The sequence below is a fragment of the Perissodus microlepis genome, chromosome 7, assembly GCF_051167445.1.
Source record: "Perissodus microlepis isolate ML-2025 ecotype Zambia chromosome 7, ASM5116744v1, whole genome shotgun sequence".
Lineage (NCBI taxonomy): Eukaryota > Metazoa > Chordata > Actinopteri > Cichliformes > Cichlidae > Perissodus > Perissodus microlepis.
In genome coordinates, this window is record NC_140467.1 from 17,303,755 (window position 1) to 17,318,628 (window position 14,874).

General features: G+C 41.5%; 1 protein-coding gene across 1 annotated transcript in view; it reads left to right on the top strand.

Moving 5' to 3' along the window:
• tmem117 (transmembrane protein 117) overlaps positions 1–14,788 on the top strand; it is a 46,460-nt gene extending 31,672 nt beyond the window's left edge. Inside the window, exons 5-8 of the mRNA XM_084933901.1 lie at positions 4,013–4,110; positions 5,731–5,890; positions 10,857–10,986; positions 12,008–14,788. Coding sequence (XP_084790027.1) covers positions 4,013–4,110; positions 5,731–5,890; positions 10,857–10,986; positions 12,008–12,669 — 1,050 coding nt within the window. The 3' untranslated portion in view covers positions 12,670–14,788. The remainder of the gene's footprint in view (positions 1–4,012; positions 4,111–5,730; positions 5,891–10,856; positions 10,987–12,007) is intronic.
• The last annotated feature ends 86 nt before the right edge of the window (positions 14,789–14,874 follow it).

Consider the following 14,874-nt stretch of genomic DNA (forward strand, 5'->3'; position numbering starts at 1 on the left):
CAAGCATGGTTACTTTTAGCTGTGTTCATATCATAATAATTTAATAAATCATGTTTACAACCAGGTCAAGATACAAATGAAGCCATTCTTCACGTACCAAAATCTAATTTCTAGGTCAGGTGTATCCTCTCAGCCATATCAAGGCACACACTTACAATGCAGCTTTCCACACTAATCCAGTTCAGTCTGCTATCAAACCCTCAGAGGAACATGCGACTGATGTAAGGAGGGTCAGAGGAAACAATAGGTGCACAGGGAGGGACAGAGTGTGTTGTAGAAGAAACCTACCTCTGTTCATTTATCAAAATAAAAAGAGGAGGAGAGCTCCAGCGGGACAGGACTACCTGTGGTGGGAGGAGTGCGGGCTTTGACACCAGCATCCACACAGCTGAGACAACTTGACAAGCTCTCTCACCGGTCACATTAGTATTCTACAGTACATACTGCAGAGAAAGAGAGCGGGTGGAAAGAGAGACAGAAAAGGAGGCAGAGGAGGAGGGAGGTAGTCGGTAAGAAACAGAGGTGAAGGGGAAAGGGAAATGTAAAAGTGTGGTCAGAAGGGAGCCAGGGGAGGAAGCGAGTGAGAAGGTGAATCAGGGAGGCAGAGGTAGGCCAAGACGAAGTGCTGATTCCAAAATCCCTCCAAGTTTTTCTTTTTTTTTTTTTTTCTTTTTTACATTTGATTAATTCAATGAGGCACTTTGAAGATGACCTCTGTGTCTCCTCTGCATAGCAGATTTACAGTATAGCTTTACTGGTTGAGTGAACAGGAAGTGTCTGTTTTTGAAATGGTGCAAAGCCAGAAACATCTCATCGATTCCCTGATTCACATTCTTTCTCCAACACACTATCTGCAGTGAGGTGCTTTATTGACGAATTGACCTTGCCTCTGCAGCAGCTCCACATAAAGAATATAGAGGAATTTTTTTAGGCGCTATGCTTTCTGACACAACTCTGCAGCCGTGCAAAGAAGATCTCCCGTAATTGACTTTTAATGACATTAAGGATGACAGCGTAAAAACAATTTCCCTAGCTGTTGGAAGCACAACATTAATACTGAAAGAAGCGAGTATGTTTCAAGGTAATCACATAGTCATTAGTGGTAAATCAACAATGGAATGCTATTCAGTATGAATCATTCAGTATTCACAACTTTATATCTGTTCAGTATTCAAAACTGTATACCTGTAGAGTAACATGTCATACAGTTTAGGGAAATAAGCATTTAATCAGCTGCCAAATTTGTAAGTTTGCACAGTTAGAGACTTATTATTTCTTTTTAATTTTTATGGTGCTTTCATTTTAATTAAGAGAGAATATTAACCAAAAATCCAGGAAAAAAATCCATTACAGAAAAGTTACACACTGATTTGCTCGTCACTGAGTGAAATAAGTGTTTGATTCCTTCCATGACTTAGTACTTAGTTGAGAAACCCTTGTTGGCAGCACAGGAGTAAGATACTTTCTGTAGTTGGTCACAAGGTTGACTCTCATCTTAGGAGGAATTTAGACTCACTCCTCTTTGCAGAAAGTCTCTAAATCCTTTCGGTTTCTTGGCTGCTGCTTGGCAACTCAAATCTCCCTCCATAGATTTTCTATTGAGGAGTGGAGAATGGTTAGGCCACTCAGTGACTTTAATGTGGTTCTTCTTTAGTCTCATTTGTTGCCCGGGTGGTATGTTTTAGGTCATTGTCATGCTGGAAGACACATTGACATCCTCAGTGTTCTGGCTGAGGGAAGGAGGTTCTTGTCCAAGTTTTTATGGTACATGACATGAAGTCAGCCCAAAGCATAGTGGTCCTCCCCTGTGTTTGATGGTGGGGATGGTAATCTTTGGGTCATACTTGGCATTTCTCTTTCTCCAAATACAGCAGGTCAAGTTGATAGAGCAAATTAGGTTTCATCTGACCATAGGACTTTCTCCCAAACCTTCTCTGCATTGTTTGACTGTTCTGCAAACTTAAGACAGGCCTGCACATGTGCCTTCTTGAACAGGGGGACCCTTCAGGCACTGCAAGATGTCAATCCATCACAGTGTTGTGTTAGCAACAGTCTTCTTGGTGACTGTGTAACCGCTAACTGCCTTCAGATTATTAACAAGCTCCTCCTGTGTGGTTTTGAGATGATCCACCACCTTTTTAAGGATCATTCTCACCCCATGATGCAAGATCTTGCATGGAACTCCAGACTGAGGGCGATTGATGGTGTTCCATCAATCACTATCTTTCATTTCTAAATAATCAAACCAACCGTTGTCACCTTCTCACAAAACTTCTTTCCGATGGTCTTGTAGCTCATTCCAGCCTCGTGCAGGTCTACAGTCTTGTCCCTGATGTCCTTTGACAGCTCTTTGCTCTTGCCCATGGTGGTGGAAAGGTTGGAAAGGAACAAATTGATCCTTTATACACATGACGAGTTGAGTTAAGGAGTATCTGCAAATAACTGATAGATTTATGGGCACAGAGTCATGTACACGCATACATGTATATTTAGGAGGCAGAATTATGTCCTTCACTGTAAGTTTGTAACTCTGGAGCAGCATGCAGCATTGTTATTTGTTTAGCATATACAGTAATTAGCATATGTATAATTGAAATGTCCTGATAAACCAGATGGTTTGATTATGATTTCCACTAGATGAAAACTGTTAAGTAAGAAATGCTAATATTTTGTTTCTTATTGTTTGTTGAGAATGTTTGCACACGTAATATGGCAACACTTGAACATTATCTAAATGGACTGGCATTTATATAGCACACTTTTTGAGTCATATTGACGTGTACACATCTATGATTGCTAAAGAAATATTTTTCAAAAACACTAATAAGATATAAGAGATTTATGTACCACCCAAAAATTTAGACGACATAGTCAAAGTTTCCTTTTGACTTTGAAATGATTCATATTACTTTTATGGCTATCTAGTACATTACATATGTAGCTACATCTAGAAGGTGGTTAGCCCAAATCATTAGGGAAACAGGTAGCCTGCCTTCATCAACAAAAAAATATAAAAATCTTTACGATCCTCCTCTGAAATTTTCAATTAACACTTGAGTTTCATTTGCTGTATCTATTCATACTCCTCTGAAGAGAACCTATGGGAAATGACTACCCTGCCTGGGGCAGGGTTACCAGGGCCCAACCATGGAGCCAGGCTTAGGGAGGGGCACAGTTAGAGCACCTGGTGGTTCGGTCTTAGTCGACAGGGCTCAGCCAGATGTAGTCTGAAGAAGCAACATGGGCCTGCCCTCCAGTAGACCTGGCTTTGGGAATGCCCCAGTGTCCTTCTGGATGAGCTGGAGTAGGTGGCTGTGGAGAGGGAGGTGTGGGCTTCTTTGCTTAGACGGAGGCCCCCATGATGCAGACCCAGATAAGCGGAAGAAGATGGATGGATGCAGTAACTTTTTTGACAGTTTGCTCACTAACTCCATTCAGACAGTTTCTTCTGCTTATCAGAAGTTGGGTTGCAGTGGCAGAAGCCTAAGTATTTTAATCCTGACATCATTGTGTTTGCCATTTTAATCCTAGAGGACCCAGAGGCACTCAAAGGCTAGATGAGACACACAGTTCTGTCCCGGCATCTCCTCCAAAGGGAGGCATTCATGAATGATCCTGATGAGATGCCCACACCACTTCAGCTGCTTCCTTTTGATGCAAAGGAGCAGTGATTCTGCTCTGATATTCTCACTGTAAACCTGAGCTGAGCCATTTTACAGAGGAAATTTATGTCACTTTTATCCGTGACCTTGTTCCTCCGGTCACCATCCAGAGTTGGTGTGAGGGTAGGAATGTAGATGGACTGGTGAATCAAAAGCTTCTGGCTCAGCGGTGAAAACAGGGCCGAGTGCTTGCATTACTGCGGGCAATGCACCAATCCACAGGTCAATCTCATGCATCGCCTGCCCGTAACTTGTGAACTAGATTTCAAGACACTTGAACTTCCTCAGTTAGGGTAACAACTCTCCCCCAACCCACACAGAGAACTATTACATTATTTTACTTTCTACAGGTGACAGACATGATGCTCCAGGATCAGCACTACCCAGATTGGGGCAAAGCTGCCAGAAGGTTCTGGAAACAAGGCAACAACAGGATCGTCCTGTTCTGGTATGTCATTTTCTTACACTGAAATAGAATGTCTGTTAGACTGTGCTTTTCTTTACCTGCATGCACATAAGATATCAATATTTCCTCAAGCTTTGAATTATACTACGTCTTCCTGTAATGCTCTATAGGAGTGTGTACATGCATGTGTGCGTGTTATGTGATCTGTTCAGCGCGTTGCAGGGTTACACACAGTCAATAGCCATGTTAATCATCCCTCACTCAGTGTCAGCACCTTTAATTAGAAGAACAGGCTGAAAATCAATGGACACAGCGAGGTCTCCAAGCAAACCATAGCCCCGGCTTTTACTTACTCATACCACAAGCTGTGACCCTGAAATAAGTGCTAAACAAATGCTGCAAACCATGTCTGATGCGCACATTACTCAACAGACAAGTAGAACCACTCCCTGTTTAGATGCACTACACCACCGCTGCACGGTCCCAGCGGCGTTCATTCACAAAAGTCCTTTGGTGCTGTCAGATAGTTTGACATAGCGTGTCATTCAGATATGTCACGTAAAAGCTTCTGCAGTGGTTCATCTCGGGGTCATTGTAAAAAAGTGAAAAAAACTGAAACAGGTCTGACATCTAGTTAATAGGAACACAGAGAGCTCGAGACATCTCAAACTTCAAAGCGAATTTGGCCGCAGCGTTTTAACATTTCCTTTTCGCCGAATTGATTCACCTGCGATTAGAATGCAGGCGGACGAACTGTTCGGCGACTTTTCTGCAGCCCTTCATTATATTGATGGATGCCTCAGCTCTCCGTGTCACAATCAATGCCAGATTTGATGAGCTATCGTTTGAAATTCAGCGCTTGAAATGTGATTGATAAATGCGTCGCTGAATATGTCTTGTCAATATGTGCTGAAGGGCCGTTGCAAATTGTAAAGGACAGCGCCAAAAGTCGTCCGTGCTGAGGGAAGGGAATGCCGCTTGTGGAATAATAAAACCCCTCAAAATTTATCTCTCAAACAGCTGAAATGGGATATGAGCTGGCAGTCACTATCTGCAATGCAGCCAACCGATGTGTGGTGTGAGAATGCACACAACTGCACAATAATCGCTGGGTGACATTGAGACAAAATACACAGTGGACAATAATACTAAGTCACATTGCCTCTCTTCACATGGCTGAGAAATTTTTCAGTGAATACTGAATGCAGAGTAATCCCAGTGTGACATGAACGAAATGCGGAAGTGTTAAAGAATGCAAAAAAACCCAAAAAGCCCTCTCTAGGTAAGTGATATTTTGGCTCATGTTAAATATGTAAATGCATGGAAATATGTATGCAGTAGAGTTTTGAATTACATTGTCTCTGCATCCGCAAACAGACACAGATATTGTCTATGCACATTCATCTTCCTGGAAACTCACGCTATTTGTCAAATCTTGGTAAAAGAGTGTGGTTCAATGCATTATTGAGTCCATGAAGAGAGACCGAACAGTGCGAGATTTATCTTCTCTTGTAGCTGTCGTACCTGTTGTTTGTCTTCTGAGATATGTGATGCTAACTGTGCACCTATCTAGGCTGAAATTTAGAAATAATATTTAAATGTTCTTTTTTTTTCTCAAGTTTAATGCTTGTTATCATGCTCCTCTTCTCTCCTGTGCTGCAGGACAGTACTCATCTCTCTGACATCAGTAGTGGTTCTGGTCATCAGTACCGACTGGATCAGCTGGGACAACCTGAACCGAGGCTTCCTGCCCAGTGATGAGGTCTCCAGAGCCTTCCTAGCTTCCTTCATCTTGGTCTTTGACCTTCTCATTGTTATGCAGGTAGATCACCCCCATGGGGCCAATTTAAGGGGGGGGGGAGGAGAAAGAAAGAAAGAAAGAAAAAGAAGCAAGCTGGGATGTCTCTTGGCTTACTCTATTACCTACCTTGCCAGGTCCTCTGCCTCCCCCTTTTTCCTTCCTATTCATCAATGGGGCACTGCGGCACAAAGCAGTGCGAGGGCGGTTGATCCCTCTCAGCTGGCACGGACACAAACTTACACACACACGTATATCTGTTTATATACGAAGATACAAACGAGTTGTATGTGTATATTCATGTTTTATGCAGAGAGGTGTGGTGTTAAATATAAATTATTGACTTTTTAAAAAAATCTCTTTTACCGTCTTCATGTTTCCCAGACCTCCCTATGAGCCTAGAGACCAGTTTATTTTGTTTAATGATGACTCACAAGATTGGAGTCCCCACCTCCCCCACTTCCCCCACCGCCCCCAACCCAATGTCTTCTCTCTCTCACAGGAGAGTGAACATCAATAAAGCCTGTGTCAGTCACTCATGAATATGCAAATGTGCTTGTCTGGGAAAAAAAAACCCCAAAAACACATACTGTGTGCTTAGGAGAAAGATTGTGAGATTTTTGTTTTCCCCCACACTGCTAACCATGCGCCTGAACCACAGGCCAATCATCTATTTGCTCAGAGCTTCTTGAGCCTAATTCAGCAAAGTGCCTCCCAATGTTTAATGAACATATTTCACTGGAGCTTGTTAGCAGGTATTAGAGGACGTGCTACAATACCAATATCTGGTATCCCCTAAACATATATTTCCACTCTGTTTATTATGGTAATTATAAGGAGCCAGCAAATGTATGGGAGGACATCTTTCAGTGTTATAAATACCTCACTCCACAGAATCCTGGCACCGAAGCCATTATTATTCCCTTGGTATTGTGTATTAGAACAACTGTAACACTAAAAGTGATTTCTAGACTTATTTATTGAAACAGTTCATTATTTTAAGAAGGGCTTTTTGCTGCTTAAGCCAGTAATTACTTCACGCTGTGGTCTTTTCCTCACAATTATTGTGATTATGCAGATTTAAAGCAGTAGCTGATCTTACACTGTGCAAGCGTTTCCTCTCAAACATCCTCGCGTCTCGCTGAGGCCAGCTTTTTCGCCTTCCTTGACCGACTCCAGGACGATGTGTTTGACATCTCCGTTTCTGGACCCTCGACTCTCTCGCTCACGCTCACTCACTGTAACTTGGCTGTTTATCATTCCCGGCTCGCAGTGATTTGTTTACGACAGGCCTCCGCTCATTTTCTGCGCGGTGTACAGCAAGCACATTTACTGCAATTATTTATGAGTCAAGTTAGCTTGTGCCTTTACAGGGCTCTCGCACCGGCGGCCGTCACTACATTCCTTCGGTCAATAAAAATTCATCCGCCGCAGCCCTCCCAACAGCTTCATTCGCCTCTATCCTGGATCTGTGCCATAGTTAATCTCACGCCTCCATGAGAAAAGATGGGTGATTTTGTTCTCATGCTAATTAATGCTCCAATTAATGACCTGTCTGGATTTGCCTCCGAGCAGGGTTTTATCTTCTTTTTTATTATTATTATTTTTTATATAATTGTGGCTTTTTGCTGTTTTGGGTTTTCTTTGGCAACCAAATGTCAGATTTCTGTACATACATATTTACATATGTGAAAGATGTTGATACACCCTGCCAGTTTACTCTACCTGTATTTGTTGTAGAGGCTCATTATTTTGTGGTAGGAATGTTTAAATGCCATGCCTGCAAGTGCTACGGCAACAGATACAGCAGCTACGGAAGCAAAGTGGAGGACTTAATTAATATCCAAGGGGCTCTCGTCAAATTGTTTTGCTGTTCTGTTCATAGATATTGGCACAGGAGACCTTGGATCACATGAGGACGTAGTGAATTCAGATGTGTTAATTTCGCGCAGAGCAAGAAGCTCTGTGCAAATAACAGAATCAAATGGAAATGGAGCTAATCTGAAATTATGTGTGCCTTGTTTTTTTCCCCTCTAATAGTGATGACAAAAGCTAATTTGCAAAATGATTAAGTCAGCTCAGCAGAAAGAAACTGTTTCATAACATTTTCATCTCTCTGTCTCTCTGTGTGACTTTCATTAGTTTCATCTGTGTTTATAATCATTTTAATTCCATGCTTTTCATAATCTTAAGTAACTCATTACAGAAATATTTAAATACATTTTAAAATGGTGTCGTAACACGGACATACAGTAGGAATCGTCTTCAGCAGCAGAGCAGCAGACAGTAACAATTTAAGGCTCTGTATTCACTGTTAAGTTAGATTTTACTTTAAAAAAATCACTTGATCTTTAATTTTTTGATAACAAAAGCAAATTTTTGCTCACTGCCCACTTTATTAGGGACACTTGTTCAATGGTTGGCAGAAGCCTACTGCGTTCAGGTATGTAGACATGGTCAAGATGAAGTTTAAAGCGAGAATCAAAATGGGGAAGAAAGGGGATTTTAAAAGACTTTGAATGTTGTGTGGCTGTTTGTGCCAGATGGTGGTGGCCTGCAAATTGGTGATCTACTGGGATTTTCCCACAATCATCTCTAGGGTTTACATGGGATGTAATGCTCTGAGCTGTCAGGAAGGCAACAGTAATTCAAATAACCACTAGTTATGACCAAGATGAGCAGAAGAGCCTCTTTGAATGCACAATATGTTCTTCAAGCAGACGGTCTCTGGCAGCAGAAGACCGGATCAGGAGCCAATCCTGTCAGCTAAGAACAGGAAACTGAGGCTGCAGTTCACACAGGTTCACTAAAATTGGAAAAATATTGGCTGGTCCTGATTCTTCAGCATTAGGATAGATTGATCAGAAGGCGATCCTAAATGTCTTCTTGCCTTGTATCTAGGAGACCTTAGCAGGGAAAAATTTCCTCTGACATAAAAGCTCCTGGGGTCACTGAAACATACAAACCCCCTCCTTGAATTATCAAGGAGTTTTAGGACTCCCTGATAATTCAAGGAGGGAAAGGAGCCAGCTGAGGGGGTTTGGGCATCTGATGCCTCCTGGACACCTCAAAGGCAAGGTGTTTCAGGCTCCAACTGGGAGGAGGTCTCTGGATTTGCTGGAGAGATTATGTCTTGGCTGGCTTGGGAACAACCTGGTGTCCACCCAGGTGAGCTGGAAGAGGTAGGAAGTCTGGGCTTGCCCCCTTGACCTTAACCTAGATAAGTGGCAGAAGATGGATGGATGGATGGACTGAGCCCCTTAGTTCCAGTTGAGCATCATTTATATGCCAAAGCCTAGCTGTATTGATGCCGACCATATCCACCCCTTCATGATCACAGTGTACCCATCTGATGGCTGCCTCCACCAGGGTAACACATGAATCATTTCAAACTGGTTTCTTGGGCTACGTTCACACTGCAGGCGAAAGCGCATCAAATCCGACTTTTTTGATCCTATGCGACCCATATCCGATCATGTGAACAACACAAATCTGATATTTTCAAATCCGATGATTTGATGTTTTAGAAAGCGATTGCTGTTTGAATGGTCATGTCGCATTAAATCCTTTTTTTTTGTCACTGACACAAGACAGACGCCAATTATCAGCGCCGGAGAAGACATCGCGAACACTTCCTGGCCATCCTTTGTAGATGTTAGTGAAACTGTTGGGAAGACAACGTTGGAGAAACGTGAACATTTTATTTGTACTATATAATCTGCAGATTCTGACAGAAATCTGCAACTTTCCTTTGAAGCACCGCTCCTCTAAAACAGCAATAAGGATGATTATTAGGCCATATGTAAATAACAAAATAACTTTACAACTTAAAGCAAAATTGGGAAACGTAAAGTCCAAAAAGTGTCTTTATATTAAGGGCCATCAGTCAAACAATACTGTTTGGTCTGGGTCTAAACAGAGCACGTTGTGTGTGACTTTGAGGGTTCACACTAGAGCGCGTTTGCTGACACATTTTATCTGTAGTGTGAACAACTAGACAAAAAAACCGCATTTGATCCAAAAATCGGAATTGAGCATTAAGACCTGCAGTGTGAACGTAGCCTTAAACATGGCGGTGAGTTCAGTGCACTTTAATGGCCTCCACAATCGCCGTATCTCAATCCAACTGAATACCTTTGGGATAGGAATGGGAGATTTGCATCACCGATGTGCGCTTGTCAAATCCGCAGGTGTAACAGATTTGACAGCTGCTCAAGTTGTCATGTTAATACGGACCAAAATCTCCAAGGAGTCTTTCCAGCACCTTGTTAAATCTATGCCATGAAGAACTAATGAAGTTCTAAAGGCAAAAGAGGTCTAACCCAGCTCTAGCAGTGTGCATCTAATAAAGTGGCTGATGAGTGTATATTGTTTATTAATTAGAATTCAGTTAAATTTTGAATAATAAAAAAAAAAACCTCTAACCTAAAAAAATTCTTCAGTACTTCACTGGTTTAAAAATGCAAAGCTGTAGGACTCTGTAGAACTGACAATTTTCCGTTTTCAAAAAAATTAAGAAATAATATTTTTTTCACCTAATAAATGAATCATGTTTTGTGTATGAATAGTGAATAGTTTCACTAAAAACCTACTAGCCGCCCAATAAAACTACATATTTGCAAAAAAGAAAAGTGACACCACGGGGGCAGAGGAAGATGCTGATGTTGAGCTGCCTGCTGATATTTTTATATTTTTTAATCTGTTGAAATCCCACGTGCACAGGCACATGAGTACACAGCACATGCGTGTAAACACACAGACTCGTCTGCCGTCTCCACAGGCTGGCACCACGTTTAACCTCCAGTCAGTTTATGAAGAAACTCCACTGAGTCTTAATATTAGCTAATATTGAAGCCTTCGGTGAAGTGTTCAGCATCCAATAAACTACGATGCAGAGTTGACATTAGTCACGTCAGTGTGTTCAGATGGGTGGCAGCATCACAATTGCGAGCTAAATTTTCAAAACCTGTTGTATTTGTGCGTGTTTTAGGACTGGGAGTTCCCTCACTTCATGGGTGACTTGGATATGAATCTACCAGGAATGTCTACAACACATGTGAAGGTTAAGCTTCCTGTCTGCAAGCGCATCTTTAAAGAGGAGTACCACATTCATATCACAGGTACACTCAGATACAGGTCCTCTGGACAAAGAACGGGGTTATTTCATTGTTTTTTTAATGAGAACCTCTGTTTTTTTTTTCTTTTTTCTATTTTTTTTTTTTTTTACAGCTGTTGGAAATGGATTAGGCAGCAGAAAGAAATGAAAATGTCCATGAGGGAGACATAACTTTGCCCTGTTTTTGAATTGTGAATAGTTGAAAAAAAAAAGTGCTGTGGCTGCTCTACTTTTCCACTCCTTTCTTTCTTTGGGGAAGTGTTTGTTGGTTAAACCACAAGCAACCATTTATAATACATGTGTAGTTTCTGTTGAAAGCAGGTGCCAACGCCGCTTCGATTGTGTTTCCTGTTCCTCGCGTTCCTCCCTGATGTGCGAGATGCTTCCCTCATCATCTCTCGCATCTCGGCCTCTTTAATGTTCTCTGCAAATGAGTGTATTTCCCATTTAAAACCGTCCTACTGGTTTCTCTATTTGGTTCTGCCACATGAACACGGCCTGTCATGACTATCAAGGGGAGGCGAACCAGTGTTCCTGAGCTAAATGTTAAACTGTTCAAAGGCTCAGTGGTTCGCAGAAGGTTGTTAACCTTAATGCATTGCATATCCATTAAGCATTATGGAAATGGCTCCGGTGCGGCGTGATTGGTTTAACTGAAAGCTTATTAGCATCATATCTCGGGGAAAGGTAGGGAGTAGTGTCACATACACCAGGGGCGACATCTGCCTGCTATCAGACAACCTGGGCAGTGGTGGTGTGGGCTGTCTCATGGTAATATAGTGATCTTGTTAGGAGATACCGTGGAGGAGCTACCACCTCTATCTGCATGCAAAATTAGAGGAATTTCTGATAAATGAATGTGACAGCATATCCATCTATGGGACTCTGCTCTCTTAGCCATGTTTGGAGGAGGCTTGTGTGGTACATCGTTGAGGATATGCTTTAAATCATCTTTACAGTGCGTGCATGCTACTTAGCTTTCAAAGATAAGCCTGGTCTAATCCAAGTTGCAATTCTCATTGCAGGTAAGTGGTTCAACTATGGTATCATCTTCCTCGTGCTGATTTTGGACCTTAATATGTGGAAGAACCAGATCTTCTATAAGCCCTATGAATATGGGCAGTATGTTGGGCCTGGTGAGAAGATCTTCACAGTGGAGGAGCCAGAAACCCTCAAGGACTTCAATCACAGCACACTCACCTACGAGTGGCGCTCCACCAACGTTGACCCTAGGACCAACTTAACCTACGTGGAGCGGGACATGTTCCTCCACAGCCGCTACATTGGAGCCAGCTTGGATGTGAAATGCCTGGCCTTTATTCCGAGCCTAGTGGCGTTCGTACTCTTTGGGTTTTTCATCTGGCTGTTTGGTCGATTTCAGGACAGCGAGACCTTCACAGAAAATCCAGACAAGAGTTACGAGAGGATAAAGAGGAAGTCGCCATCCGAGTACAGCAAGGAGATGGGCGCGACGCCAGAGGAGACACATGTCACTATGACCGATAGCCTCAAACAATCAGGAACGCCGATGTTTCTGTCGGTGGATGGGCCGCACTTTGGAGCGACACCCTCTACGAACTCTACGATTTCCATGGAAACCCAAGAGACACATCCGAGCATTGTGATCGACAGCACGGAGCAGGATGAACCGGCAGTCTCTTTCGATGTTCACAAATTCTCCCCGTGACTTGACGAACCTCTGAAACTTTGTACCTGCAGACAGGTTGGAACCAACATGATCAATGGTAAACAACTCGAGCATGTTTATTCAGGACAGCACGAGGTGTCAGAGGAGGATCTTTAACACAGTTCTTCAAGTAAAGGACAGAGTGTTATTTACCTAGCCTAACCTTCATGGCTGTTCCAGTCATATTAATATATTTTTGTACCAAAAGCATTTTAAAAGTTTTTAAATGGCACCAATTCTGATACATAGCAGATCCATTGCAAAACCTCAACTGACCAGGTGCTACCTTGGATTTTACATTTTCCTAATTCAATTTTGTCAAGGTACACTAACGGGTGCCTGTAACAGAGAACTATTTCTACAGATGTGACCTTCGGTTAGTGGAGTTTTATTGTTTCAAAACAGTGTTATAACTACAGCAGTGCCTTGATATTTCATATATTCAGATACGCAAAGCATATTCTAAACAGCCTGTGTGACCATCCGGATCTGCTTTACTAATGTCTGACATACTGTATGCTCTTATCATATCGACATCATGTTACCTCATTTGATCCTGAAACTTTATCATTTTAATTTATTCTCATGCGATGTCACTCTTACTACGTTTTAATTGTGTTTATGACCATCGGTGTACGGTGACGACCTCCTCATTTACCCTCACTTGATTTTAGTTGCAAAGATAATAAATGCAATCAGCAGAGATCAAATAGCTAAGCAGCAAACCACCTCATGATTGCTTATGTGGCTGCTGCACCTTTACTGAATACCAAGAGAGGGAGAAAAGGTGGTTTTTGCCCTTGGCATAAACATAAATGTAAACCATTGAAGTGCAGTGGTGACTTCTCCAAAGCTCAGGGCTTCTTTATGTAAAGCTAATGGTTGTAAAAGCAGATTTTGTTTCCTGTTTATTGCATGAAAGGAAAGGTGCATTATCCTACTGTAAAAGAAACCCTCATTTCAAACATAACTAAAAGCTGCAGCATTTCAGCTTAAACTGGCTTTAATGTGTAAAAGTGTTTGTACGCCTAAGTTTGGGGGGTGTTTGGTCCAAAAACATGTTCTTTTTTGTTTTTTTATACAATAAAATAACCATCTAAATTAAGTTTGTTGTTAATTATCTAATGAACTTGCTCATGCTTTTGACCAAAGATGCTCAATCATGCAGTATTTTGAACATATTTGCAAGAAAATGTGATGATTTGAGACAAAGACATGTACGCACCGAGACAACGCAAGATAGCATGTGCTCTTGTTGTACTCTGCATTGATATATAATGCACAATATTACACTGTGGCTGCAGAAATAAGAAACTATGACATATATCTATATGATATTTCTCAAATAGTCTGCTTTGTTTGCCAATGAAAGGTACAGCAGTCATCATGTAACAGAATATGACCAGATTTCTTACATTTTGTAAACTATTATCTACAGTACAAATTAATATAATTACATTCACATTAATGGATTATCGTTTAATTTTTTTATCTTTAATTTTTGAAATGACAAAAACAATTAAAATGTCTTTTATTTAAGGTTGAGGTCCTGTTCTGGTAGAACATTACACAGTGGAGTTTCCTGCATTTGTGTTTTTGTGTGTGTGAACTGGAAGCAGAGCAAGAGAGAGATGTCCACTTGTGTCTGTACATGATGTTTTATACTTAACAGTCCGTGTGTGTGTGTGTGTGTGTGTGTGTGCAGACACTTGTGAAGTGTGTAGGTGTTTGCTGCTACACTTCTATTCAACAAAGGCCATTCTGTGAAGAGGTCAATTTATTCAGCATAATTGGTTTGCAGCTCTTGGTTTAGTAATTATCCTTTTATACATTAAAGCTCTGTGAAGAAATTAGATATTAGTGTTTTACCAAAGGGCAGAACCTCTTTGGACATGAAGGGGCTCTAATATGTTTGGAATGCAGCTGTAATTGTTTGGGTTAAAAGTGAGGCCTTTGACTTGTTCGGACTGTTTTCATTGTGTTGTGCTGCATAACTGACAATTCCTACAAGTTCCTCTCTGTTTTTTGAAGCAAAGGGAATTGTTTAGTGTTTCCGCAGTGTACTGTACTATTGTTGAACCTTGTGCTACCAATAAATTAATAAATTTTTTACATTCTGTATCGCTTGACCACTTTCCTTAATTCTTTTTGAACAAGGTTGCTGATCTCGATAAGTAACTCGCAAGGGTGAAATAAGTTCTGCTT